The sequence below is a fragment of the Megalobrama amblycephala genome, linkage group LG16 (assembly GCF_018812025.1).
Source record: "Megalobrama amblycephala isolate DHTTF-2021 linkage group LG16, ASM1881202v1, whole genome shotgun sequence".
Classification (NCBI taxonomy): domain Eukaryota; kingdom Metazoa; phylum Chordata; class Actinopteri; order Cypriniformes; family Xenocyprididae; genus Megalobrama; species Megalobrama amblycephala.
In genome coordinates, this window is record NC_063059.1 from 20,865,762 (window position 1) to 20,892,480 (window position 26,719).

Genomic DNA, 26,719 nt, shown 5'->3' on the forward strand with positions numbered 1-26,719 from the left:
TCTCACACAGACACACACACACACACACTTTTGTTAACATTTCGCCTATAAGCAGTTAGGTTCAAATCTTTTCATGTTCTGGTATAACTCTGGCCATTTTAACGCAGGGGCACATCTCCACCCATTAAGCAAATATGTTTTTCATTAAGCAGGCACAGAGCACTGCGACTACAGAGGCCGGCCGTTCTGATGGTGGGCAGGACATTAAGGCATTTTTGATGGCAAGTCGTGAATGATCAAAAAGTCATAGTCCTGTCCTTTAAGATTGCTGTTGACAATTTCGCTGACAGCCCTAACTAGCTCACCCACTGATTCGAGTTTAAAACATCAGCACAGGAAGTTTGATCGCGACGCGAGGCAGGAGTGAAAAACAGCTTCGACTTCGCCAGGGTCTTGTATGCATTATCTCATTCTCTCTCTATCGGCGCTTAGTAAACGTTTTTAAAGACACTTTCACACCCACACCATTATTTACAGCAAGATTGAAGGGGAGAGTTTAAATTGAAGTAATAAAAACCTCTTTGTTTTAGTTTTTATTGGCTCATTCATCATCGCTTTATTTAATACGAGAAAATGATTGTGCCATCCGTGGCTGCCACTAATGGCTGTATACTCTTGTATTTTCTTTGTTGATCGCAATGAATGAAATTAGGATAAACAACCTTCCTCGTCGTGTATAATCAAGCCCTGATTAATGGATGTGCCGTTTCAGCGCTGCTCCTTATTCCAGAACACCTGATATCTTTCCCATAAACAAGTGCTGTTTGTCTAAATGGAGAGACGAAATGACGCATTTGATGAGTTTCTGATTGACCCTGTCCCACAGGCGGCCCATTCTTCTCTGTCTCTTAGCGAGCGCTTTTCGGTGACTAATGCTCTGTCAGAAAAGAGGCACGAGGATTTATTAGACATGCTGATTAATGAGGAAGCCGCCCCACCCCTTCAACTTGGCTGCCCCAAACAACATTTTCATAATGATGTGAGCCGTCCGTCCGTCCACCGGCGGCGGCCGGGAGAGAGCGAGCGGGGGAACGGAAGAGAGAAAGCGCTAAATTTGACAGGGCCCGCGACAGAACCGGTGTCATGGTCGTAAGCGCTTGCTGGAGTCATTTGAATTCCCGGACGGCTGTCTCTGTTCGTGTCGAGTTTTGGGTTTTAGGAACAGATGGCGTAGATATGTTTCTGTCTTTTTGACTGGCGGCTTCATGCTTTTTTCCTTCCATATTTCTTATTTTCTCTCTCTCTCATCTGTCAAGCTCCTTTTAAGACCTAGCCTCCCGTGCTTAAAGGGTGGGGTTGAAGAGAAATAAACATTTAATTAATTCTCAATTTTTTTTCTGTAGTTGCATATTTCTATCTAATTAGCCCAGCAGCAATCAGGGCCTTGGATAAGTATCCACCAGATTCCCTCGTTTAAGATAAATAAATAGCAGAAATTACACCAGAGCTCTTTCATCTCCTGCAGAAAACACGCCGGGAGAATTAATGTTAGTATAATTTTTCCCCCCTGCTTGTGTATTTGCGTTCTTCAGGTATTCTCTCTCTGTACAGGAACGCCATCTACACTCCATCTGTATCGCATATGTGTTGTACTGTACGCCTGCAATGAGCGTGTGTGAGTTTGTTGGAAACTAAGATAGAGATTCTTAGCGTTTAGAAGTCAGCGTAACTGATTGAAGGATGTCTCTCAAACAACAGAGCACCAGAATGTCACTCAGAAACTTACTCAGAGAATGCACCAAATACTTGGCTCGTGCAATTGCAAATCCTTGAGAATCAAGTTGAACGGTTAACATCTTATTTGTAACACTGAACTATAATTCTTAATCTTGCCATTCATTTTGCTCAGAGACACAAAGTAATAGAGGAGTTAATGAGTGAGACTGGAACCCGATTCCTGTAGGCCTGATACATCTCTTGTAATACTTCCAGCTTTTCCTCCATTCACTCTGCAAACAGCGGATGAGCATCTTAACTATAAATATATAATCTCTATACACATGCAGCCGTAATCCTCCTGGATTACAGCCTGAGAGGAATTACCACTGGATTTCAGCGCCTTCCTTTTCTCTCTCACCTCGTCTGCTTGCCCTCGCCTTGTAAACATCAACTCTTGGCCCTGTCTGCCAATACCCAGCTTTGATAAAACTGTATTAGCTTCCTTTGGCCGCCCAAAACAGATTGCTGAATAGAGAGAGAAGGCCATTATTGAATACGCGGAGGAGAAACTATTTATGATTGTGTAAGTAATCTGTAACCCGTCCCTGGATCCCCTCATTTTCTTGGTTGCCTTGCTCTCCTTTGCTGTGCTTTATCTTCTATCCACAGACATCTTTAGTAAGGGCTGCACCTGATTTTTTGGTGTAATCGCTTATTTTTAAGATCCTCTGATAGCAGGAGATCATCTTTAGTCCTCAACTCCATTGTGCTATTCCACCACCGCTGTGACACCCTGATTCTTGTACGGGAACGAGGCCTCTGCCAAGCCGTAATAATTCTGTATCTGATCACAATGCAGCGGATGGGAAAACTCCTAGATTTGGGTCACTTGAACGTGTAAAGCCAAGCCATAATAATTCTGCATCTGATCACAAATCAGTAAACGAGAAAATTCATAAACCGTGGTTTGGAAGAGGAGCCCTAGGAACTTTTTTTTTTGTATAAATTTGAGATATTAATGATATACTTTGTTTACTGAAATCAATTTTAACTCATTTACATTTAATATTACTGTTTCACTCTGCTTTGACTGTTAGTTAAAGTGTTAGTAAGATTGTTATTAAATGTGTTTCAAGTAAGTTTAAGTATAAAGGGAGAAATAATTACAAAATGTTTCAATCTGAATTGTATCTGGTTTATTTGCATGTGTAAACTTCCATACTTTCTCAAAAGTGCCCGGTTCAGACTACATGATTTTAGCCCGATTTTGCCACGATCTGCTTGACTTAGGGTTACGCAGGGATTCGTAAATGGCAATGGGAGTCGGGACGCAAGAGTTGATCATTTCAGCTTGTGTAGTGTGTCGTAATGGACGACAACCGATGCCACGTCTGCGATATTTCTCAACATCACGACAGAAAGACTTGCATGTTTAATTTTGTTTTTGATCGTCCACGATGGGCTTTTCTGACGACAAGACAGAGCAAAACAGGCCATTGTTTGTTTATGCTCACGGCACCTTCTGTCAGTCGATAGTCCCACCTTCTCGATGACAGCAAGCACATGGTTAAAGACGGCAATCGATGAATGGTCAGGTAGCAGTGCGTAGTATGACATATTTCTTGTCCACGTCACAAGATTTTAGGAGTCAAAGTCGTATAATCTGACACAGTGACTATCATAACCAACAAAAACATCCTGTAATCTGAACCCGGTCATTCATCAGATCTGCCCCAAATTTTCTGTCCAAACATTATGAAAAAAATTTGGATGCATTGTATTGTTTAACTAATACAATCTGACATATATGTTGCATGTGAATCATTATGACTAATATGTTTGTATATTCTGTGCACAAGGTCCAAACTTCACAAAATCTTAGGAATCTTGGAAAGTTTCATCAGTCTTTAAGACTAATGCTTCAATGCAAATAGCTGATTAACATGCAATTAATAAATGCACTGAAATTCATTTGTATAATCATGGTACAAAACATATAGACAAAACATAATTTGTTTGCAAATAAATCTCTCCAAAATATACATCCATAATGGAAGCACACATGAAGCATAATGGGTAATTTTGTTCTTCAGAAAATCATGGATAGTTAATTAAATTTTAACATACTTTCGTACGTTTATTTTACATGGAAAAATATTTCTACAAAATTCACTTATTTAGAGTTCTGTACAAGAGATCACATTCTCATGTAACCTACAGTAAACTTTATACTCATGTACAGTAAAGTTTACTGTACTCTTTCTAACGTTGTCTGGAGTAATATATTCTGTTTTAGTAAAATTTGTGAAAACTTTAAAATTATTATTCAAATTATTGTTGAATTACAACAATCATTTTTGCAGACTCAAATAACATTACAACACTATATTGTCGCTTTGAATATAGTCTTTTGTAATTGAATGTGTTCTGGTTTCCTCGTAATCTGTATATTGCATCTGTAATATGTATATTGCATATGTTTCTAATGTGAAGCAGCAAAAGACACATTAGAGTAACATAAACATTTAAACACACACACACACACACACACACCTGTGATGGCCGTGAGATCTCAGGTGGTTGTCTAGAGTGAAGCCCTCTAGCTGGCCGTAGGGCCCTGTGCATTATGCATGAGTGAGTGGGGTGGTGAGTGGGGTGTCTCGGGACACCAATATCAGACCCCATAAAGCAGCAGGGTCTCTCCCTGGACACAATCCACCAGACTTCTGGCACACTTACCAAACCATCTGTGAAACAGCACCTATAATTCCACCAGTACTCTGTACAAATATCTATTAAAGTCCCCCTGTAGTCAATAATTTTATCCCTTAAAACTCATCTTTGATCAACAAAATGACATTTTTAAACTTTTTTTTTTTTCTGTGAAACTTGCCTTAAAATAGCTTTATTTTAAAATAGCTGATTTTTCATATCAACAGAAAAATATACCTAGATAACCTGGCTTCTCTTGAGACTCCACTGCTTCAGATCCGTCACAGTTAATGATATGCTAAAGCCCGCCGGCACGTTGACGTGATGGTTAAAAGGTGGTTTGTGACGTCACAGGCACCAGCGATTTCAAACCACGTTTTTGAAACTGTCTTTAGGTCACTGCAGATTTAAAGAGAAAAGCAATGGTGTTGACTTATGAATTTGCACATGTTTTGTCTTAAACCATATTAAAAACACCAAATAGACATATAAACAACATTAAAAACTTGATTTTCAACACGGGGGACTTTAACAAACACCTACTATATAACAGTTGTTACTGCATTCATTCAAACCCTCTTGTAACCAGGGATCTAAAAATGCTAATATTATAACTGTTAGTATATTAAAATAATTTTAGATGTATATCATCACTTTCACAATTACAGTTAAATGGTCAGACATAATCATGTTATGCCCTAAGCAAGATTTAAGTGTGTAAACCTATTATTTCTTTTTCATTTTCTTCGCTGCCGCCTTCGCCTTCTCCGTCGCCATCTTCTTCGCTGCCTTTGTTACCTTCTTCTTCGCCACCTTCTTCTTTTCATTCTTTATTTTTATGTTAAACTAGTGTTAAATGTGTAGGGTAAAACAGGGCTAAAGGAGCATGGGGTGCAAAGCTCATTTGATTTTATTCTCCTCTGAACCCCTAGATGGCACAAAAGCTTGCCTCAATACTTTCCTGAACATCCGCTTTTCAAGATGCACGTGGAAATTTTGACGCCATTGCAGACAACAACGCAAAGTTGATTCTGTGCTAATTTGATCTAATATTTTTTTTTTTTTTTTTTAATGTTGTAGATTTAAGTAGCAAATGAGAATCAATAAAATTATTAAACATATTTTGAGACAAATCTTTTAATGGTCTTAATGATTTTCGGTTTTGATTCAAGGTAATTAAAGCAACAGCAACGGAAGAAAAGTATGGTATTTGGGGTAAAAGGCACCCCTGCTGTTGGGGCGAAAGGCACAATAATTAACATGATAATAAACAACCAGCTGACTTTTCCATTTGCTGACATGTCATGCTTAGATTCAGATGGTAAGTATCATATATTAAGTGAGGGAGGGGAAGGGGGGCACCTTAGAGACAATCACCATATTTAAAAATATGATAATCATATCATATAATAAAATATCATTTATTCTTAATACTGTACAGCTATATTAAATTATTATAGGATCTAATTCAATGCTTTCAGAATTTTTACTTTTCAGATATTTTTGTTTCTGTATTTTTAAAAAAATATATATATATTTTTTATGACAGTATATTTACTAAACAAAAAATGTATTTATCAAAATAATCAAAACAGTATAAACTTTGTTAAAGTGATTGTTTTAAACAAGTATTTAACTTAACTGGTTTTACCCTGTGTGTGGGGTAAAAGGTCCCACCTTACAACCTCATACATTTATTAGATTTTTAAACAAACAAACCACTTTTATGATTTATTTTCACACAAAAATTTGTTGTTCCATCAATGTTCAATAAAACATACATATTTTTTTCTGCAATCATGCATTATGGTCATAGTGAGAGCACAGTTTTCTTAAGGTGTGCCTTTAGACGCGTTGTATCCGACTGGTTAATGAAGCTGCCAGCTGAGCACCAGTGAGGGGTCTGTTTCTTAAAACAGAGACCCTGATGTACTCTTGTTGTTGTGCGTCTGGATTGCCCCCTTCTCTCTATGTCCTGCTTAGATCCAGTTTGCTTTCTTCTTTGAAGACAGGTAGTGTGATAGCTGAGCAATACATTTCTATCGACCATTTTGGTTTCAAAATTTGTCTTGAAATTTTACAGTGACAAGAAATGCAAGTGTACTTAAACTGCATTGCCCTTTTTGAACCCTTTCAATTCAGCACATTAGAATGATTACTTATAAGTATTATATACTGTAACACAAAGTTTCCTTGTATAATAATGGCTGATGAAGCTAGATTTTTGTCATCAAAAGTAAACAATTTAATTTGAAAATATGCAAAAATAAATGTCTGTAATTATACATTTAGAACTTTACTACTGCTTTTGACTATATTTTTGATCAATTAAATCCTACATCAGGTTACAGCAGAAGCAACAATTTCCTTTAAAAACATTAAAATGTTTTACTTATTCGGGAATGTTTGAGTGGTAGTGTAAGTGTAAGTGAGAACCAGCTTATCCAATTCATTGATTTCATTGACTCAGTTTAGGTGGCAATTCAGTGTCCCATAATGCTGTTGATCAATGATTTCCTTTCAGTGCTGATTTAATTAGTGGGGTTTAAGCCCTACCCTAGGCCCTGTTGGGCATTTCTGGGGGACGGAGAGGGGCTGGAATTTATTATTCAGGAGTTTTAAAGGGGATCGATAGGGGCTAGTGGATCTTCAGAGATTTAGGCCTCTGTGGGGTGCAGAGGCCTTGGGGTACAGGCCAACACAAGCTTGCTGTCAGGTTTTCCCTGGTTGCTTAATTACAAAAGGCTACAAATAAGTTTTGAACCCTTGTAATATAATAAAATGCGATATATGTTAGAAAATATATTGTCCTAAGACTACAGTATATGGACAAAGTTGATTTATTGTTTTTCTTATGTAATCTTACTGTACAGTGCTTGATCATACACATGTATTTGTTGTTAATCACTTTGTGCATATATGTTTATGCATGATGAGGTCCTGTATTTGAATGTTCTTTTCTCAGTGTTTGTTTGGCGATTCTTCAAAACATTAGGGCAGTGACCCAATAGATATGCAAGCAATGTATTGTTATTCCACATAAAAGTTGTAGTTACGGTTTAGGGTTAGGGTTAGGGTTAGGGTTAGTTTGTACGAAAACAATTTTTAGAAAAGTAAGCATGAATGTCCACCCCAGCCCTAACTAGGGTTGGGTATCGTTTGAATTTGAACGATTCCGATTCCGATTTCGATTCCTTGTTTCGATTCCGGTTCCTAACGATTCTCGATTCCGATTCTTTTAAGAGGCAGGGTCAAAAAAAGTTTAGGATATTTTTCATATCAACAGAAAAATATACCTAGATAACCTGGCTTCTCTTGAGACTCCACTGCTTCAGATCTGTCACAGTTAATGATATGCTAAAGCCCGCCGGCACGTTGACGTGATGGTTAAAAGGTGGTTTGTGACGTCACAGGCACCAGCGATCTTTTGACCATATCCGATTTTTTGGCCAGTGTGTTTACACTCACTTTAGACGCGACTGGTATCGATATCTGTGTTTACATTAGGCTACTTCCTGCCCCAAAATGATCGTCACTGATAGTTTTAAATGCACATAGTAGATCCTCGGGTTTTGAATGGCCGTGCTATTAAAATTATTTATATAATTCATGGAGTGGCCATGATTAGCCTGTCAGAATGGATAAGTTAACAGCTGTCATGGGTGTATTGCAGCGCGAATTCTGACTGAACGGATATAGACCGGAAAATAAAGGTAATTTGTGTTTTATATTTTATCTACATTTATTAGTTTTAGAATTCCGTTTTTTGAATGAATTCGAGCGAGCAAGGGAGAGAGCGCGCGCGTGCGAAGCTGCTGAATATATGTGTGTGCGCAATTTCTTTCATGTTAGACAAAGTTCCCACATTAATATTGAGCTGCGAATTTTTAGTGCAAGTGCATACATGCACGTCTGCTTCATAATACAACATTGAAGCTATAGTTTAGTGAGCAAACGTGCCGCCCTCGCCGTTTGATGGCTAGGAATTACAATAGGAATCGGATATGCGTGTTTAGACGTAGGTCGCATGTTCAGAGATCGGATATGTATCGGATTTAAAACCACATTTGGAAGTGGCTCAGATCGGATACGAAAAAATCGGATCTCGCGTGGATTGCCAGGCTGGGGGTCGGAGCCAGAGGAAGAGGCAGCGGAGGACGGTCGGCGCAGCGCATCAAAGAGATTTATTTATTTCTACTCGGAGGTGCTTTATCATGTTCGACGTGCACCCTCCTATGCACGAAACAATCTTGCCGCAAATGTTGCATTTTGCCGAGATTTTGTTCTATTTAGAAAATTGAAGCCACACTTTGGACCGCCGACGCACGCTATCCATGTTCGACTCGCTCGGTTATGCCAACACTTTCGGTGGACGCTTCTTCGTTGGTGTTAAGCGGTTTCTTCTTCCAGTCGGCGGACTGGGAATCGAAACTAGGAATCGAAATTTAAACTTTTGAACGATTCCGGGAAAATCGCAAAGCTAGTCCCGGTTCCAATCGATACTCGATACTCGATACCCAAGCCTAGCCCTAACCCTCAGTGGGGGTGTAAGTGGATCGTAAGAAAATGTGAGAATAAGATTGTATGATTTCACCACCAATTCACAACAATGTAGAATTGTTACGAATTGCCATCATAGTATGTTGAAATGTCTGCAGTTAATTCAGCCCGAATTGCTTAACATACAATACATATTATATTTAAACTTAGGACCATTTTGTGCTATCTATCTATATATATATATTTTTTATTTATTTATTTTATTTATTTATTTTTTTTTCAAAGTTTATACTTTGTATTAATTTTTAAATGATTAAATCTCCCTATGACTTTGATTCCATTTCAAAATCTAACCATCAGAAATAATATTTGCATACTGAATTCTGATCTTATTTTTGCAGATGGTTGCATTGTGCGTTGGTTATTATACACAGAGTGTCATGACAAACCCTCAAAACCTAAGCTTACCTAAAGCATTAATGCTGTTTCCTTGCTGCCTTGCCTTCCTCCAGGATCTGCGAATTTAGAATATATAGACATTATGAAGGTCTGTTTTCCTGTAATTCATATCATTGGAGAAAAAAGGCAAGGTCTTTCTATTGCTCTATACTTTTTCAGATGTAAAGGTTTTCATTCCTCTCCACTTATTCCCTCCTCCTGGATCACAGACACTACTCTCACCATGGGTCCTGGTAGAGGTCAAACGTCTGTGCTAAATTATGAGGACAGGGCCAACCCATCCACACCTCCATCTTATGAGTTTCAGCTCTTGGTGTATATAACAAAGGTCTTGTTGAACCCGAAACCCGTTTGTACTGCAGCCCTAAGAAGATTCTAAGAAGCCATGAGTTCTAAATAGTATAGCTATCTTTAAACACCAATTCACTTGACCTTCTGACACTATAGTAATTCGGTTAAAATACAGTAATACAGTTTAGTGTCAGTCCTCAATATAAAGCTTCTCATCGGCTCTAGTGGGATGTGGTCCCATGTTAAATATGCCTAGCAAAACCTAAAGTAGTTGTATAAGAAAACAAAAAGCCTTGCGAATTAGCCACCTGCGTACCTCTCCTCTCATCTGTTTAACACATCCTCAGCCAAGACAAAAGAAAACATGCACTTCAGCAAATAAACGAAGAGGGAATTCATCTTAATTGCACACAACAGACAATAGGGAGTCAGAAATGGGGGTTTTAAAGCGGAGCTCTTTTTAGGGTAGAATTGTGTAACGCCCTGTGTAGGTGTGAAGAGGAAAGCTCAGTGGAGATGGGCTGAAGTGGGCGGCACAAACCAACTGAACAAAAGGCCAGTGAGTTGGCACACGGAGGCGCCCAGCACAAAGCCTGGAACCAAACCACACAGCTAATTGCCTTCATGCATTGTGAAAAGAGAGGCAAAGAAACAAAACAGGGATAAAGATTAATTTCATACTTCATCTTCCTCGCTTGAGAGAGATGCTGTGAAAGGTCTTACAAATTGAAAACACCAGGGGTGTTAAATAGCTCAGACACAAGGACCGGATTTGTATCAACGACGCTGCATTATATGGAAACAAACTTGCTGTTATTATAAGATTCACTCTTAGTAAAGCTTTCACCTAGGGCTGTGCGATTATTCAAAATAAAACCTAAATCGCGATATGGCTTAGTGCGATTTATAAAATCGCAAAGGCTGATTAAATTAATTAAATATATCCACTGTGTTGTTTCATAGTGAAGCACAACACTGCACAGTAAAATCCCCAAAGTTAAATCAACTCTGCTCAGAGTGCATATGGTCCCTCTCTAAATAGTGTTAAAGTAACACTGAAGCAGAGTTAAAGTTAATGAGATAATTAAGCAATTAATATGGCTGTGACTGAAATCAGTTGTAGTTCTTGTGTTTCTCTTTTCTTCAGTGATTCTGCTTGTTAACAGCAGGTGTTCATCACTAATGCACAATCATCACTTAATTAATTGTTTAATTATCTCATTAACTTTAACTCTGCTTCAGTGTTATTTTAACACTATTTAGGGAGGGAGCCATATGTACTCTGAGCAGAGTTGATTTAACTCTGGAGATTTTGCTGTGTGTGTTCATTTACACGTGAGCAGCTCATGATACTCAGTGCGGCTCGTTTCACTATAAATGCTGCTCCACAAGAGCATATCTGCATCTACTCTGAGTTTGAGTCAATTTAACGTGTTTTTGAGAACACAGCACAGCAAACATGGATTTTTTTTTTTTTTTTTTTTTTTTCTCAGAAAACTCGCAATTAGATTTCTCCTCCAAATCATGCAGCCCATGTCAAAGCTACTAGTCTGACATGCAGGTCCATATTTTTTAGTTTTTTTTGGTTTGCATATTTCCCCTTTTTTCTTCCTAAATGCCACTTGTTTACCTTGTTTCATGTGTCAGCTTTGAACTAGTTTCTGTGTAATCAACAGGCAGGTATTATCAAACATAACACTACTGTTACCAGAGGACACTTCACTTTTCCTCCACTCACGATTCTATTTTTACCCTTTTCAGTGCTTCAGCGGCCCGGCCTGTGCTTGCTGTGCTCTCTCCTGTAGGGGAGCTGCTTCAGTTCTCAGTAGTACACAGTTTGCTCCTCTCTTATGAGAGTCAGGATGAGGGGAGGTTGAAATAATAGCCCTCAGCCAGAGACAAAGAGAAAAAGAGAGGGATTCTGATGCTGAGCGAGATGGAATGGAATGATGGAGAGGAGGAGGAGGATATGGAGGGAGGCACCGTTATTGTTGTTGCTGTTGATTTTCCTTTGTTTCCTGATAGCTGTTCTAACGTCTCCTGACATGTTAGCTCTGCATTCAGCCCATAGTGCCGCTTTTGCAGACATTTTCTTTCATACCTCCTCCTTTCGCCTCAAATTTACTTTTTGGATTTTGAAGAGGTGGACAATCATCTGTCATTCTTGTCCGACCATCATTATTTTTCCTTTTTTTTCCCCAAAATGTATTTCTTTTCTTTCTGCAGAGATGTTAGGAGCTAGTGCCTGGTGTTTGGAAGATAAAAGGCATGGAATCGAGCAAAATTTCTGCCCTGCCACTGAAAACCTCCAATGCTCTGACATGTCTGTCAGGCCTCATTTAGCTTTAAACTGCCACGGTAAACTTCGGCTGCCATTTGCAATAAAAAGGAGCTGTAGTCTGACACTGATTTCAGGCCCTGTCAAAACCCTGCTGATAAGCTCAGTTCTTCAAGCTCCGTTTCAATCCCCTTGCCCCCCTTTTGTAGCTCTGATAAAAACCATGTAATTAAGCTCGTTTCTCCTTTGATTGAACAAATAGATCAAAATTCAGATAGATTGGCTCAAAGGCCACACAAACAGATGTTCAGATGATCGGCCTCAGATGATTAGGTTTAAACTTGAAGATTTGTTTTGATGAGCCATACGGTGATGCATGATGCAGAATGACAAAAAACAGCAGATGTTTTTTAATGAGTTTCAAAACAGTTGTGCTCATGATGGTGACAACATAAGATGTTACATAAAACCCTAAAAACTAAGAAGAAATATAATTATCTGAAAAACCATCAAATCTGAAGTGTCACACAGGGAATTCTGGGAATGTCAGTTTATGGGTTGTCACTATAAATTATAACATGACTGTAAATTTAAGAATACATGAAATTACTTTTATTTTATTTATTTATTTTTTACATGTATTGGCTTTATAGGGAGCAATTTTAGCATTTTTAGTGTTTTGTCGTTTAATTTAATTTAATCATTATGAACACATTGAAATGTTACCAATGTGAACCTCAAGCTATTTTTTTATTTTTTATTTTTTTGTAACTTTTTGTCATTCAGGTTATTACGGAATATATTGCATAATTTTTGATGGAGGCTCTGGATTTGTTTTTCATTTATCAAAACTTTGCCACAGTAGATTAATGCATTCATGAATCTTTGCTTTCATAAGGTCTTCCCTATCCACCCAAAGCAGCTCATATGGCCTGAATGTTTTTTTTTCTCAAAATTCTGTTGATGAAGACCATATATTCCTGGTGAGGTCATTCTGCAAGTGTCGTGTACTGCAAAATCAAACCTCCAAACCCACAGACCGATGACATGATACTAGGAAAGTCAACAGCAGCTGTGTCTCTGTCATTTCTCTTATTAATTCTATCTTGATCTCACAATGCTCGTAGCTTCCACCTTTTTGTCCCTTAATTCCAGCATCATCATTTTAATTTTAAAGCCAAAAGGGCAAGTTCCCCCCTGAAGGTGGTGGCGCTTCAGTGGAGAATATTCACCCTGCTGCAGATGCTCATGAATAATGTCCATCTCTAAACCCCTGCTGCCGCTCAGATGAGAGCACCTCGTGAAAGTAGATTTTCGAGGGTGTGGTTCGGAGGACAGGGGCTAGATGAATTACACGGAGGGGGAATCTGACAGCCTGTGCGGGGCTTTGTGATCATTCCAAAGTTCTAATAATCTCCCTCACCTTTCTCATCTCAGCTATAATGAAAGAGAATAGGCGATTGCACCCCAGGCTATGTTCCCCACGCCTAATGACTCCTCCAAAGGCAGAGCGACCATGGAAAAAAAAAAGAACTTTGAATGAGCTTTGAATTGGCTTTGACAGTGTGATAGACTTTGACACCAATTCTGTAACAAAACAGACGTAGCACTAATTGATTATCAATATTTTAAGCAACGTGATGAAAATAAGCATTAAAAGATGACAGGGAGAAATGGAGTCTTCTATGGTGGGTCTCTCAATCTCTCTTTCTGTTTGGCTGTCTCTCCTTCAACAGGTTCTGATTTCACCTCCCTCAGCACATGTCCTCCTCTACTCATTTGCATCTCTCTGTATATGTATAGCTTTTTGCTCTCGGTACCCCAGACCGACAGCTTACTGAGCAACTTGACATTGCAATTAGGCATTAATATAGCAGAAAAAAAAGAGAGCTTTCACTGGGCCCACTTCCAGCACATTTCCCAACGCCCCCTCTCTCCTGGGCTTAGCTCTAGCGCTTGACTAAGCACAATCTCATGGACCACCATGTTTCTAGCCTTTTGTGCCAGGTGTTTAAGTGTTAGCCCCAGTCCAGCTCTGTCCCACTGAGCCATATATGGTTTATTCTTTTAAATAGGCTCTTTTGTTAATATCCCAGTGTCCATTAACCCATTAAAAGATGCAGTCCTTGTTTCATGGAAAGTAGATTTTTTTCCACCATCGGGAGCATTATGTATACCAAGGCTCTTCAAGTAGTTTCGTTCGAGGGGCGGATTATCAAATCAAAAGTTGGGGGGGTATTATATTATGATATGTCATGGACCTATATAAAACACCTAAAGGTAGGAACTACACCTTCACAAAGACATGAATTATATATTCCCCTCCCCACGTAATAAATATATTGCAATATAAATGGCTATAACAGAGTTTTCAATATAAATATTCCACATTTCCACAAACCATGGTAATTTACTACAGTTCATTCATGGTAAATGTTTGTAAGTGTGGTGATTTTGGGATTTAAAAGTCTTCTAACTTCATTCATGGCACAGTGTTTCTCCTGTTTTCCTCATCAGTCTTGTTGGGAATGTTGAGGCCGTTTCATCCGATTTAAAACTTGCTTAATCATTGAGTGATTTGTGGTTTGTAAATGAGAGGTGTGTGTCAAATTGAAACACTTATCACTTGATGTCACAGCGCTGTTTAATAATGGTGACCGGAAATAAATGCAGCTCCTTTAAGCTTTCGTTCTGTTATTAACTGGTCCATGCTGCGTAGTTCAAAGTAAACTAGTGAAACACCTGAAAACAGCACTGTTTGTTCTGTATTTGTTGTTACTGACCGATAAACAACTTCAGATGATTCAGTAACAGAGCAGTCCGAACGAATCCAAATCGTTTCAGAACATTATGCAAGCGCGTTTGGTCAATTCAAAAAAGAAAAAAATCGAGACAAAAGAATGATTAATTCACGAATGACTGGTATCGCTGGTTCCGTCGACAGAAATACGGGACACACATAGTAACTGTTGAAATATTCACACGGAAAGCGTTTCTCAGGTCAGTCGGAGGAGTGTGCATGTTACAGACAGTGCGTATATAGCCGTACAGCTGCAGACGCCACTGCGGCCACGTATCTAACCAAATTTAGCCATACCGCCAATAGAGGAGGAGGGAGATTGGGGTGCCGCGGGCCAGATGAAGATGATTGGCAGGCCGGATTTGGCCCGCGGGCCGCCAGTTGACGAGCCCTGATGTATACCATCATTTATCTATTCTTCTGTTCACAGATATGCTGTTCACAAATGTTGAGTTGCATGTTGGCTCATGGACACTTTATTAGTGTTGCATCAAAGCCAGCTTGTTGATGGCATTGTGAAGATGCTGAATCAGTTTACTTTCAATGTTACATCAGCATGAAATAGAAACCGTGATTGTCTTTTCTGAAATGGGAAATGGGATTGGGCCTTTATTACCATGCAAACTGTCATGCTAGTAAAAAGCCAGAGAATGGCCACTGACCAGATTATGTCCCTTAATATAAGGGCTGGAACGACGCGTCGGCGTAATCTCTTACATAGATTTTTTAGCAGTTTATGTTCATCCCTACTTTCATACAAAACAAGTGTGTTTTTACGAGCACGACAACCACTTTCTATAACCAAACAGACACCTGCACATTTTCAGGACTCGCAACCGCATCGACAAACCCGCGCTGAATGAACGGAACCGCACTGGACAACTAGTTGTCTGCCATGTCATATCATATTTTGCGTTGATTTGAAATGATTTGCGTTCATCCGCAGATCCATCGGAGCTCAAACTTACTCTCTGCACTCAGTTACAAAGCAAGTTGGTTGTTCAACATATCTGATGAATGAACAATTATGTCGATTCATCTTTCCAGCTCTACTTAATATACTATTGTTTCTGAAGTTCTCCAAGAGTCTGAAGGGGATGTTTTTCAATGAGCAGACATCTAAAAATAAAAAAGACACACTTCACTTAAACTTATTCAGAAATAACAACACTAAACAAGACTATAATAAGAAATACCACTGACTGTTGCGTATGGACTTACAGACCTTGAATGCAATATGAATGTCAGTGGTGTCCGTTGATAGCACTGGCCTCTTTCAGCAGGATAATGCACTCTGCCACACCACAAAAATTGTTCAGGTATGAGGTTTGAGGAACATGATAAAGAGATCAGGATGTTGACTTGGCCTTCAAATTCCCCAGATCTCAATATGATTGAGCATCTATAGGATGTGCTGGACCAACAAATCCGATCCATGGAGGTTCCACCCCGCAACTTTCATGACTTGAAGGATCTACTGCCAATGTCTTTTTGCCAGAAACCGCAGGACACGTTCAGAGGTCTTGTGAAGTCCCTGCCTTGATGCGTCAGAGCTGTTCTGGCAGCACTATGGGTTCCTATGCAAAATTAGACAGGTATTTTTTAATGTTGTGGCTGATCAGTATGGGTACTAAATTAAAATTGAGTAGCCTAAGATGCAGTCACATTTTCCATTTTTCAGCAAATTTTCATGGACACACATTTTTCCAATGTGACACAGCACCTTTACATTTCAGACAAAATCCATTCGTATATATTTTATGACTACTCATGAAAATACCCATTTATTTTTCTCTTTCTTTCTCCCACTCATTTTTCGATCACTTTCTCATTTCTGTTAAACATATGACATTGTCATTTCGACTACTGGATGCTCTTGATCGCTGAGGTTTGAATTTGTTCAGGATATGATCAAGAGTAAGGTCAGAGCTCTGCCTTAGGTCCAAATGGAGAACATGAAGAGCTTTGAGTCCTTGTAGGTGCACAGCCATATATTTGCATTTAGTTACAAATGGGGTTTCCAACACAGATGAGACTTTCTAACACTCCGCTCTGAACCGCGTATCCTTCGGTTAGACACCATCACAAGCTCCTCTTAAACCACTGTACCCGTTCTGCTATTAGAGGCTTCAAGCAATAAGTCCTCAGATCGACTCAGAGTTTGAACTCATGGCAGATACCTTCAAAAGAGACAGACAGGCCTACGCACATTTCTCTCCAAATGCTCATGAATAAAACAAACTTCATCAAGTGGAGTCTCATGTGGACATGATGAAAACTCTCAGACTGTTTTGTTTCTGCAACGAAATCTCCAGTATTTACTCTGTAAATTAAAGAAATCATCTCAAATTATTCTCAGAAAGATGCTGTCGGAACTTTAGGCGGAGTGCAGAAATTAGCCCACAGTTGTGTGGAGAAACGTCTCGTGGAATATGCGGAAATGGAATATTTGATCAGTGCTCAGGGTTTGATTGTGATGTTTGTGTGTTCTGTTCAGGCTCTCCAGGGCCTGATTCAAAAAAACACCACGCTATACGCATGTAATTAATTAATTACTCTTGGTGATGGTAGTTCTCATATCTTCATTGCGCCTGTCTTCTCTTAAAAACGTGCATAATTTCTGTCAGTGGCTGGAGAAGGGATCAAGCTGGGCCTGGTCTGACCGCAAAATGCACCAGCAGACATCTGATTATAGAGGCATTGATCTCTCAGACCGGCCCCACAGTTCACATCTAAAATAGAAATCCAGTTGGAGGACTTTTTCATGAATAATTTATCAAATTGATATGATAGCTCCCTTTCTAATTGTTTAGTTGTTAATATTTCATGAATATCATTTAAGTTTTACTCGAATGTGACACTGTTTGGTAAATCTCCATTTAAGCAAAGTGCTTTTCTGTTTTGTTTAGTTCTTTGTTGTTCAGCTCAATGGATTGCTTTCGCAAGCCATTGTGAAATAGCCTGTGGTTTATATCTGTGTTTGCAGTTTGTACATACTCTACTAAATAACTTGGCTTCATTTTGCCGTTCTTCATATTTGTCATTGCACAAATTCGATTCCTGCCGAAGTCTAATTTCCTTGATGCAAATGATGTCTAACAAGATGTAAATGGACTAGTTTTAATCGTGACGCTCACACAGGTTCGTTGTTATTGAATAATTTACTGTATTTCACTCTGTCTTCACAATCACACGTTGATCTCTTCTTTTGCTCTTTATGTACATTTTACAGACATGTACAAGAGTGTAGGTTTCTGGACGATAGCCACAGCTCTAGGAGTGTGTGTGTGTGAGAGAGAGAGAGAGAGAGAGAGAGAGAGAGAAAGAGTGAGAATGTGAGTGTAAAGTGAATTCCTGATTCAAAGGGACGTTTTTCCAATTGTGGAGTGCTACAGCAAATATCATGTTTGTCGTTTGGCAAGCGGCTGATTTATCACATTTCCCCGAGCTCTGACATTCAGATTGCTTGTGATTGACGTGGTCGCTCAGGACACACACGCACACACACTCATTTACAGATATTCATATTCTTTGAGCTTGTAGAGTTTGTGTAAGTGTGGGTGTTCATATATGCCCGCATGATTATTTGTCTCCATACCAGTTTGTATTTAAAGAGACTACAGTATTTTTTTTCTCTCTAAATCTTTTTCTTTCACTTTATGTCTCACTGTCTTAGAAACACACACACACACTGATTAAAGAATAGTGATGGTGAGGTGCATAAGTGCACTAGATAAACAAGATCTTACCCAAGGCTGTTTCTGACATCTATCCGTTTCACTGAAAACTGTGAAATATTCTTGTTGAAGAACATTTGAGTGCACTTCCAAAACCTCAACACATCATTCTGTAGCATAATTATAACCTATGATTAAATATGATATTTATGATGATGGTAATTAAATTATATATAGATAAAAGATATATATATATATACAGTAAAATGCTGCACAACCACATTTAAACGGTGAAATCAGAAAAAGACTTTCACTGTCACATAATATTCCATTTCAACATGAAAACTACAGCTAGCTAAATTAAAGAAATGTGAAAGAGATTCAGAGCAGCATATCATCGTATTTTGCAGGACTCTCACTATTTTAGGATGAATTCCCATGCTGACTCAAGCGATGTGAGGAACAAGTAGGCATATAGTCTATTTATTTTTATGTTGATGGTACATTGTGCTATAGCATTTTTGATTATTTTGTATAAAATATTGACGTTTATAAATGAGTGTTTTGGCGCTACCCATTGTTCTAAAATCGGGGTTTATTCTGGCATGTTAAATTAGTGTTCGACGAAAGTGCTGGCTCGTTCACTTGGATTTTTTTTCTCATAACAGTGGAAAGAACTTAGTGGAAAATATGTTTTTGGTCATACAGATAAGAGTAAGACATAATTTGAAACTGTAAAGGGGTTTTCTTTTATTTGTGTACACTCGCAATAACAACAAAATGTTATGCTTTTGCAAAATAAAGAAAACAAACAGGATATGCTTTCTGCCGTCTTGGTCTCCTTTCTTGAGCTTGTCACAAAAATTAACCGTAACTTAGTGTATTCTTGACTCAGTCAAGATAAGAAATAAGCCTATAGAAAGCTTTAAATGTGAAATTTAAATGAACCAATTTAAATCGATCGATATAAACGATATAAAACATACAGAGTAACGTTATAACAGCATTTAACAACACACTCAAATGCATCTATTATGATAAACAGAGCTGTGTTACCTCATACTCATGACCGGAATAGCAGAAGCGGCACCAGCGACTGTGTCATAATAAAAGTTCCTCTGCTCGTGAGGCGTGTGTTGCCAATCGCTCCAGCGGCCTCGTTCAGCTCCCACAACACATGTCCTGCTCTGCTTCATACTACAGTAACATTAATAATCGCATCCATGAACATAATTTCTTCCTGAGTCCTATCCTGCGCTCAAACTTGGCATCATCAAGCTACGCCTTTGTTTTGAATAGGCCTATATATCTCTCAATATCTCCCTTGTTAACGCACTCATATAAAAAGAAAACTTGCTTTTGCTGCTGTACACATAGTGCTTTCTTTTCCTTTTCACAAATTAATGTACAGTGTTCATTAGATAGTTTAAATTGTAGTTTTTATATAGCTTAAACATACTGTACCAGCAATACTGTAACATCATCATCACTGTTCATTAAATTCAACAGGGCAGATTTCTCTAGAGATGGACGCAGGTATGCCGGCTGAATCTGTAGTGCTGTTCTGCGCTGCAGCTACGGGTGGTTTTCTTGCTCCTTTGTCCTCTTCTTTCCTCCACACCAGCGCTGTAAGAGATTAAGGCCAGAGTAATTAATCACAGAGGATTATTATGGCTGTTGTGTGGTTTTATTGAGAGGCCCGAGGCTGGAGATGAGGATTCTGCACGGGTTTGGAATCTTTCGGTTTAAGGGTTTGTTTTAAGGAGGGAGACAATGTGAGCCTTGTGTGTCCTTAGAGTATTCTTGTCTGTTATAGATGTGAAATCCCTCTCACGCAGCATTGTGTGTGATTGCATATCTTCCCTGTGCTGTATGTGTTCAGGATGTGTATATAGGCCATTCTACACAATTAGTTCAAACTGCAGTTCCACAGTAAAAATATTTTATGATCTACTTAAACCCAAAAGATTATTTGAAATATTAAGCTAAATATATACAAAATCAAATGTGTAGAGCACTTTCTATTAGGATGTGGCTGTCCCCAGCCCTAAATTTCCACTGAAACAATGTGTAGTAATTTTTGTATTTTTATTAGTGTTGTTTTTTAATTTAAAATATCTGTTTGATTTCTGCGAAAGAAGAAGATGTAGATTCTGCTGTTGATTTTTTTTTTTTTTTTTTTTTTTACATTTGTATTTAAAAATGCTGTCCCACACTTTCATGTCACAACTGAAACAAAACAAAAAAAAATATTTTAGTCTGTTTGCTGAACCTGATTTTAGCTGCATTCCTAAATTTTTGACCAGAAACTGAGACGGCATACTTGTCCATCATGCCCTTATGATGGGTGGTTAGATCCCGATTTTGAAGTATAGTAGATGTGCTCCAAAATCTGAAAATTCATTGTTTATCCAGTATTGCATTTGTACTCGTCTTGTGCTATTCTGGACATAAAAACAACACTCGCGTGTGATATTGCACTCGTTGCTCGTGTGATTTAGCTTAACTATATCATACGATGTAAATATGAGAAAAAAAACTCAAACAGGGGCATTTTTTGCCCCATATCTTGAATTTGAGGGACATTCTGTTCTATTCTATCATGCAGTGAGTTGTTGCCCTGCATCATATTCATCATCAATCAACTGTATGAAATGTCAGATGACCTACGTAGGTCTGGGGCGGGGCAAGTGCGTTAAATGCTTTAATAATTTTAACGCGTTATTTTTCACCGTAATTAATCTAATTAACGTGTTAAAGGTGCCATCAAATTGAAAATTGAATTTACCTCGGCATAGTTGAATAACAAGAGTTCAGTACATGGAAATGACATACAGTGAGTCTCAAACTCCATTGTTTCCTCCTTCTTAAGTAAACTCATTTGTTTAAAAGACCTCCGAAGAACAGGCGCATCTCAACATAACATCGACTGTTACGTAACAGTCGGGATCATTAATATGTACGCCCCCAATATTTGCATATGCCAGCTCATGTTCAAGCATTAGACAAGGGCAGGACGTCTGTGGACAACAGCGAAAAATGGCAGATGGAGCGATAATAACTGACATGATTCATGATAACATGATATTTTTAGTGATATTTGTAAATTGTCTTTCTAAATGTTTCGTTAGCATTTTGCTAATGTGCTGTTAAATGTGGTTAAAGTTACCATTGTTTCTTACTGTATTCACGGAGACGAGAGCCGTCACTATTTTCATTTTTAAACACTTGCAGTCTGTATAATGCATAAACACAACTTCATTCTTTATAAATCTCTCCAACGGTGTAGCATTAGCCGTTAACCACGGAGCACTATCAAACTCATTCAGAATCAAATGTAAACATCCAAATAAATACAATATTCACATAATCCGATGTATGCATGCAGCATGCATGACGAACACTTTGTAAAGATCCATTTTGAGGGTTATATTAGCTGTGTGAACTTTGTTTATGCAGTTATAGAGTCAAGAGCTCGGGAGGGGGCGGAGAGCGCGAGCAATTAAAGGGGCCGCAGCATGAATCGGCACATTTCTAATTATGCCTCAAAATAGGCAGTTAAAAAAATTAATTAAAATCTATGGGGTATTTTGAGCTGCAACTTCACAGACACATTCAGGGGACACCTTAGACTTATATTACATCTTGTAAAAAAAACGTTCGTTGGCACCTTTAAATCGACAGCCCTATTAATAATAATTATTAACTGCAGTATTCCATAAAAAAACAGAATTGACCATTTTGATTTCATGATACTTGTACAATTTAAAAGTAGTGTTTGTTCTTCCAAATATATATTTAAATAATGGGATCAACTGATACTGAACACTACACACTAAAGAAAGCTTTAAAATGTAAAAAAGCATAATAGGACCCTTTTAAGTTTGTTCTACTGTGTACATTTTCCGATAGTTGATGAGGCTAAGAGGTGATTGGTGTTTCTGGATCAATATTTCATTATTTCACCCTTTCCTTTTTACCTTCTCTCCATCACATTATCATGGTGTGTTTGTGCACCCACCCACACACTTTGCTTACTCCATGATCCATTCAGTTGGTTTCAGAAAGCATTTTTTATGCATCACAGTTATTCCTTTGAATTCAAACTTTGCCCAAACAAACCTGAGACCTCATGTCACACCCTTCAGCACCTCATCTGTCCTGGTTTTGCATGGCATCTGTTAGACACTCCCGGACGGATTTTGCAGGCACACGCTTGAATTCAATATCCTATCTCACATGTCTGCTTAATGTTATTTCGGGAGCCAGTAACCTCCTTCAGTCGGCAGTATTATATCAATGAATTGCTGCTGCGTAAAGAGGGACAGAATGTGGGTGAAGGAGAGTAGGTTCTGTGTGTGGCTCTACTGTAGTGGATAAACCAGATAAAGCTGAAGCGTTTTATTCAATCTAAATAGTGGGCCCCCTGAGCCCCCGTGTTCGTACAACACACTGCCACTCCATCAATCACTGATAATGGGCCCCGGCCATTTCTCTCTGATGTTTGCGTTATTGCATTCGATTCTAACGAGCCATCGTTGCTAATCAGCCCACTGGATGAAGGAGGCGGATGGATTTGTTTCTGTGTGATCATTTCAATGAAACATAGTCCTGCATGCCTACATGACTCTAGGGGCCTGAAGCTGCAATTACACATATAATCACAATTGAATTTCAGAGGAGGCTCCATTATCCATCCTGCCAGCCAAACTGGAATTAAGTGTAGATGAAGTGAAAGTCTTTAGCTTTCTACTGCAGATAGTGCTGTGTTATCTAATGCTGTGGAGAAGCATCATCAGTTTTAGCTCTTTATACCCCAAGTAATGCACAGACGGGTGACAAAGAAAAATCAGAGGGATCCGGTGGACCTGTTCAAACCAAGAACGATAAGCATAATATGGAAGCTTGTTTCCGCCACTGAATAAAAAATTAAAAAAGGTAATTGCGACTTTTTATCTCACAATTCAGACTTTTTTTTTTCTCGCAGTTGCAAGTTTACATCTCGCAATTCTAATTTTTTTCTTAGAATTGTGTGACATAAATTCGCAATTACAAGTCCGAATTGTTGGATATAAACTTACTATTGCGAGTTATGAAGTCCGAATTGCAAGATATAAACTCGCAATTGCAAGTTATAAAGTCTGAATTGTGAGATATAAAGTCGCAATTGCGAGTTGTAAAATCAGAATTGAGTCATATAAAGTCACAATTGCATGTTATAAAGTCAGAATTGTGAGTTTGTATCTCGCACTTCTGACTATTTCTCGCAATTGTGAGTTTATATCTCACAATTCTGACTTTTCCCTCCTAATTGTGAGTTATAAAGTCTGAATTCTTACTTAATCTGAAATTATTCATTTATTACCCTGAAAGAGATCTTAGTTTCAGCAGTTAAGACCATGAATATATAAATATGTTGTTAAATTGTTGAAATATTAACATAAACTTTTAGGAGATACTTAAGTAAATATTTTGTTCAAGGGGTTCAGCTGACAAAAATGTTGGGGAACCCCTGGCTTAGAGGGAAGGGTTACTGCAAATCAATACAAAGTTGATCTGAGTGATCAACTTTTTCCTGTGATAAAACATTTCTATCTTGATGGAAGTGGTCTATTTCAGTATAGGATTACAATGCCCCCCATCCATAGGGCACAGGGGGTTAGCGAATGGATTGATGAATATGAAAATGATGTGAATCATACAGTATGCTGTGGCCTTTGCCATCATTGGATCTCAACCTAGTTGAACAACAGTGTTCTCCACCACCACCATCAAAACACCAAAGGAAAGAATATCTTTTGAAGGAATGGTTCCGCTGGGGAGATTTTTAATTATAAAGTTAATTTAATCATAAAATTACTATTGTTTTGCATTAATAAGTGTGGTTACTAATAATATTACAGGCTTGTTTATTGTAAATTTGACAGTAAAACCCTGAGCTTTAATTGAAATGCAGATTTTTTTTTTTTTTTTTTTTTTTTTGAGAAATTATGACTTCCTACTTTTCTACTATTTATATATATATAAATGTATATATATATATATAAATATATAAATATATAAATGTATAAATATTAAGTGTATTATTAAGTATATTAAGTAATATATAAGTGTTTCCCATGAAGTTTTAGTTTTCCTACATCTTTAAACTTTTAGTTTTACAAATCATTACATCAAAAATAACATTAAAATTGGATAATATTTAGAGCTCTGAAGTGCTGGAAAAATTGTGAATCACTTCAAAACTTGAAAAGTGGTTGAATTTCACGCAAACCCTGAGATGAATAATGTACAAAAAAAAACATTCAACTATTTCTGCCACAATACCATGGTTACAGTTAGCATTGCTACATTAAGTCCGTGGTGAATGTTGATGATTTGTGGATTGAAAACTTTCAATCAACAAATCGTTCGTTCATGGCACAATGATGCTCCTGGTTTCCACGTCAGTGCTGTTTGATCTGATACGGTTTATAACAGAGTTCTGGACCAAATTTGAATGTTTCCCACTAGATCTCACAGGGAAGTTATTAATACGCTTTCTCACTGGATCTCCCAGCGCTGTGTAGCAACAGTGCCGTGTGATCAAGATCGGCCCGTGAGTACCTGTTCTGAGCTGTGCCGTCAATTATTGCTTCGAGCTGATAAGCAGCCTGCGCAGCTCAAACAAGGAGCGCGGTTTCTTTTCACTTTCGTTTCGTTTGCCGTTTGATGTTTCTCATATGCAACATAAAAGGCAGCTCTTATTGTGGTGGTGGCACCAGTGCGGCCTCTAACCAAAATTTAGTTGCACCGGCAGGAAAAGAGATCTCAAAATGTGACCATTTGGTCACAATCTGGAGCTCCTTTTTCATACGTCACATTACAGAGCATTAGAGCAAATACACACACAGAGCAGAGTGCTTTCATGTGACAGTAAGGGTTCTGAGTGATTGTACATGCACTCAAGTGTGTGTGTTTGTGTGCTGTTTACATTCAGTGTATGTACTGAAATGTATAATCATACTGTACCATTGAAAAGGTTATTTATGTGTAAGGACAGACACAACGAGAGGGGTGGAGAGACCAACTGATCTTGGAGAATGGTAAAATACACCTGTTTCGTGGAGCACAGAATGTGAAAGGAAAAAATAATAATATTAACATTCATACTGAGCTTGCTCGTTAAAAGGTTGTGTTGTCAAGCAGTGGTCAAACAATCATATTATCCAGTTGAATTTGGTCTAAACATGGCAAACTGGTAAATTTGCTTTTCATAATGACTTTAATTACCCTCCCTTCTCCTTTTACTTCAAAGTTGAAACTCATAGAAGGTAATGTTATGAGGGACTCAATTTTGCATGACTCCTCTCATCAGCGAGTGAAACAGCAATAAAGGCAAATTGCTCCTGGGAGACATGAACGCTTTAGAATAAATTACGTGCGGGAACAGAGGTGTAATTAATTTACAGGCTGTATTGATAGTCCCCCTTCACTGCTCACTATATGTCTTCATCTCAGCTAACGTCTTCATTATTTGGAGGGCAGGAGAGAAGCAAGTCAACAGACTAAATGAATTGCCATAAGACTTGTACACAAACTGTTTCCACAGCGTAAGGATTTCTCTCAGGCTTTTAATTAGCATGCTGAAAAATTATTTGATAAGTATGTGCTTAAAACTTAAAGATGTGCAGGCAGGGAGAAGTGTACATTTGCAGAGAGACAATAAAGTGTAAAGGTCTTCTTAATTGTATATTAAATGGGCTGTTTATAACTTATAACTACTGCAATATTACAATGTGCTTTTTTTCTTATTTCAGCTAAAACTGATGAAGTACTGAAAGCAAAGGAAAATATTAAAGAAGAAAAGACAAAGGAGGAAGGTGAGCCTGACTTAAAAAATTATACAAAATTAGAGGGAAAAAAATCAGAGAAATTATACAGGTAAGAGATGATTTGTTACCACGACAAACCTTTAAATCAATACAGTGCATTCATGTGGACACTTTATTGCATTGTGTAAAGGTGCGGTCATATTTACCATTGTTCGTGAGCGAAATCCACTCATTTCAATAGGAATCGATGCAGTTATGAATTTCACATGAGGATGAAATATTTCCCCACACAGGTATCGCAATGGGTTCAAGTTGGCAAAAAAAAGGTTCATTGTCTATTGTCAGTTGTATTGATATATAGCATGACGCACAGCTCACACAGAAGTCACTTTCAAATAAAGCCGCTGAAACTGTTGCAAAATCTGCATGGGGAAATCTTTTACCTTCAAGCAAGGTTTCCAATCACATGGATTCCTACAGAAATGACTGAATTTACCTACAACAATTTGATGGACAACGGTAAATGTTA

The 26,719-nt window shown here is 38.2% G+C and overlaps 1 protein-coding gene across 3 annotated transcripts in view; it reads left to right on the forward strand.

Annotated features, from left to right (window-relative positions):
- rsrc1 (arginine/serine-rich coiled-coil 1) overlaps positions 1–26,719 on the forward strand; it is a 173,216-nt gene that overhangs the window by 112,088 nt on the left and 34,409 nt on the right. For 2 of the 3 annotated variants that reach the window (XM_048162010.1, XM_048162009.1), the window contains exon 7: positions 26,176–26,238. The exons of the other annotated variant lie outside the window; for it this stretch is intronic. In XM_048162010.1, the coding sequence (XP_048017967.1) occupies positions 26,176–26,238 (63 nt within the window). The remainder of the gene's footprint in view (positions 1–26,175; positions 26,239–26,719) is intronic. 3 annotated transcript variants of the gene reach the window in all.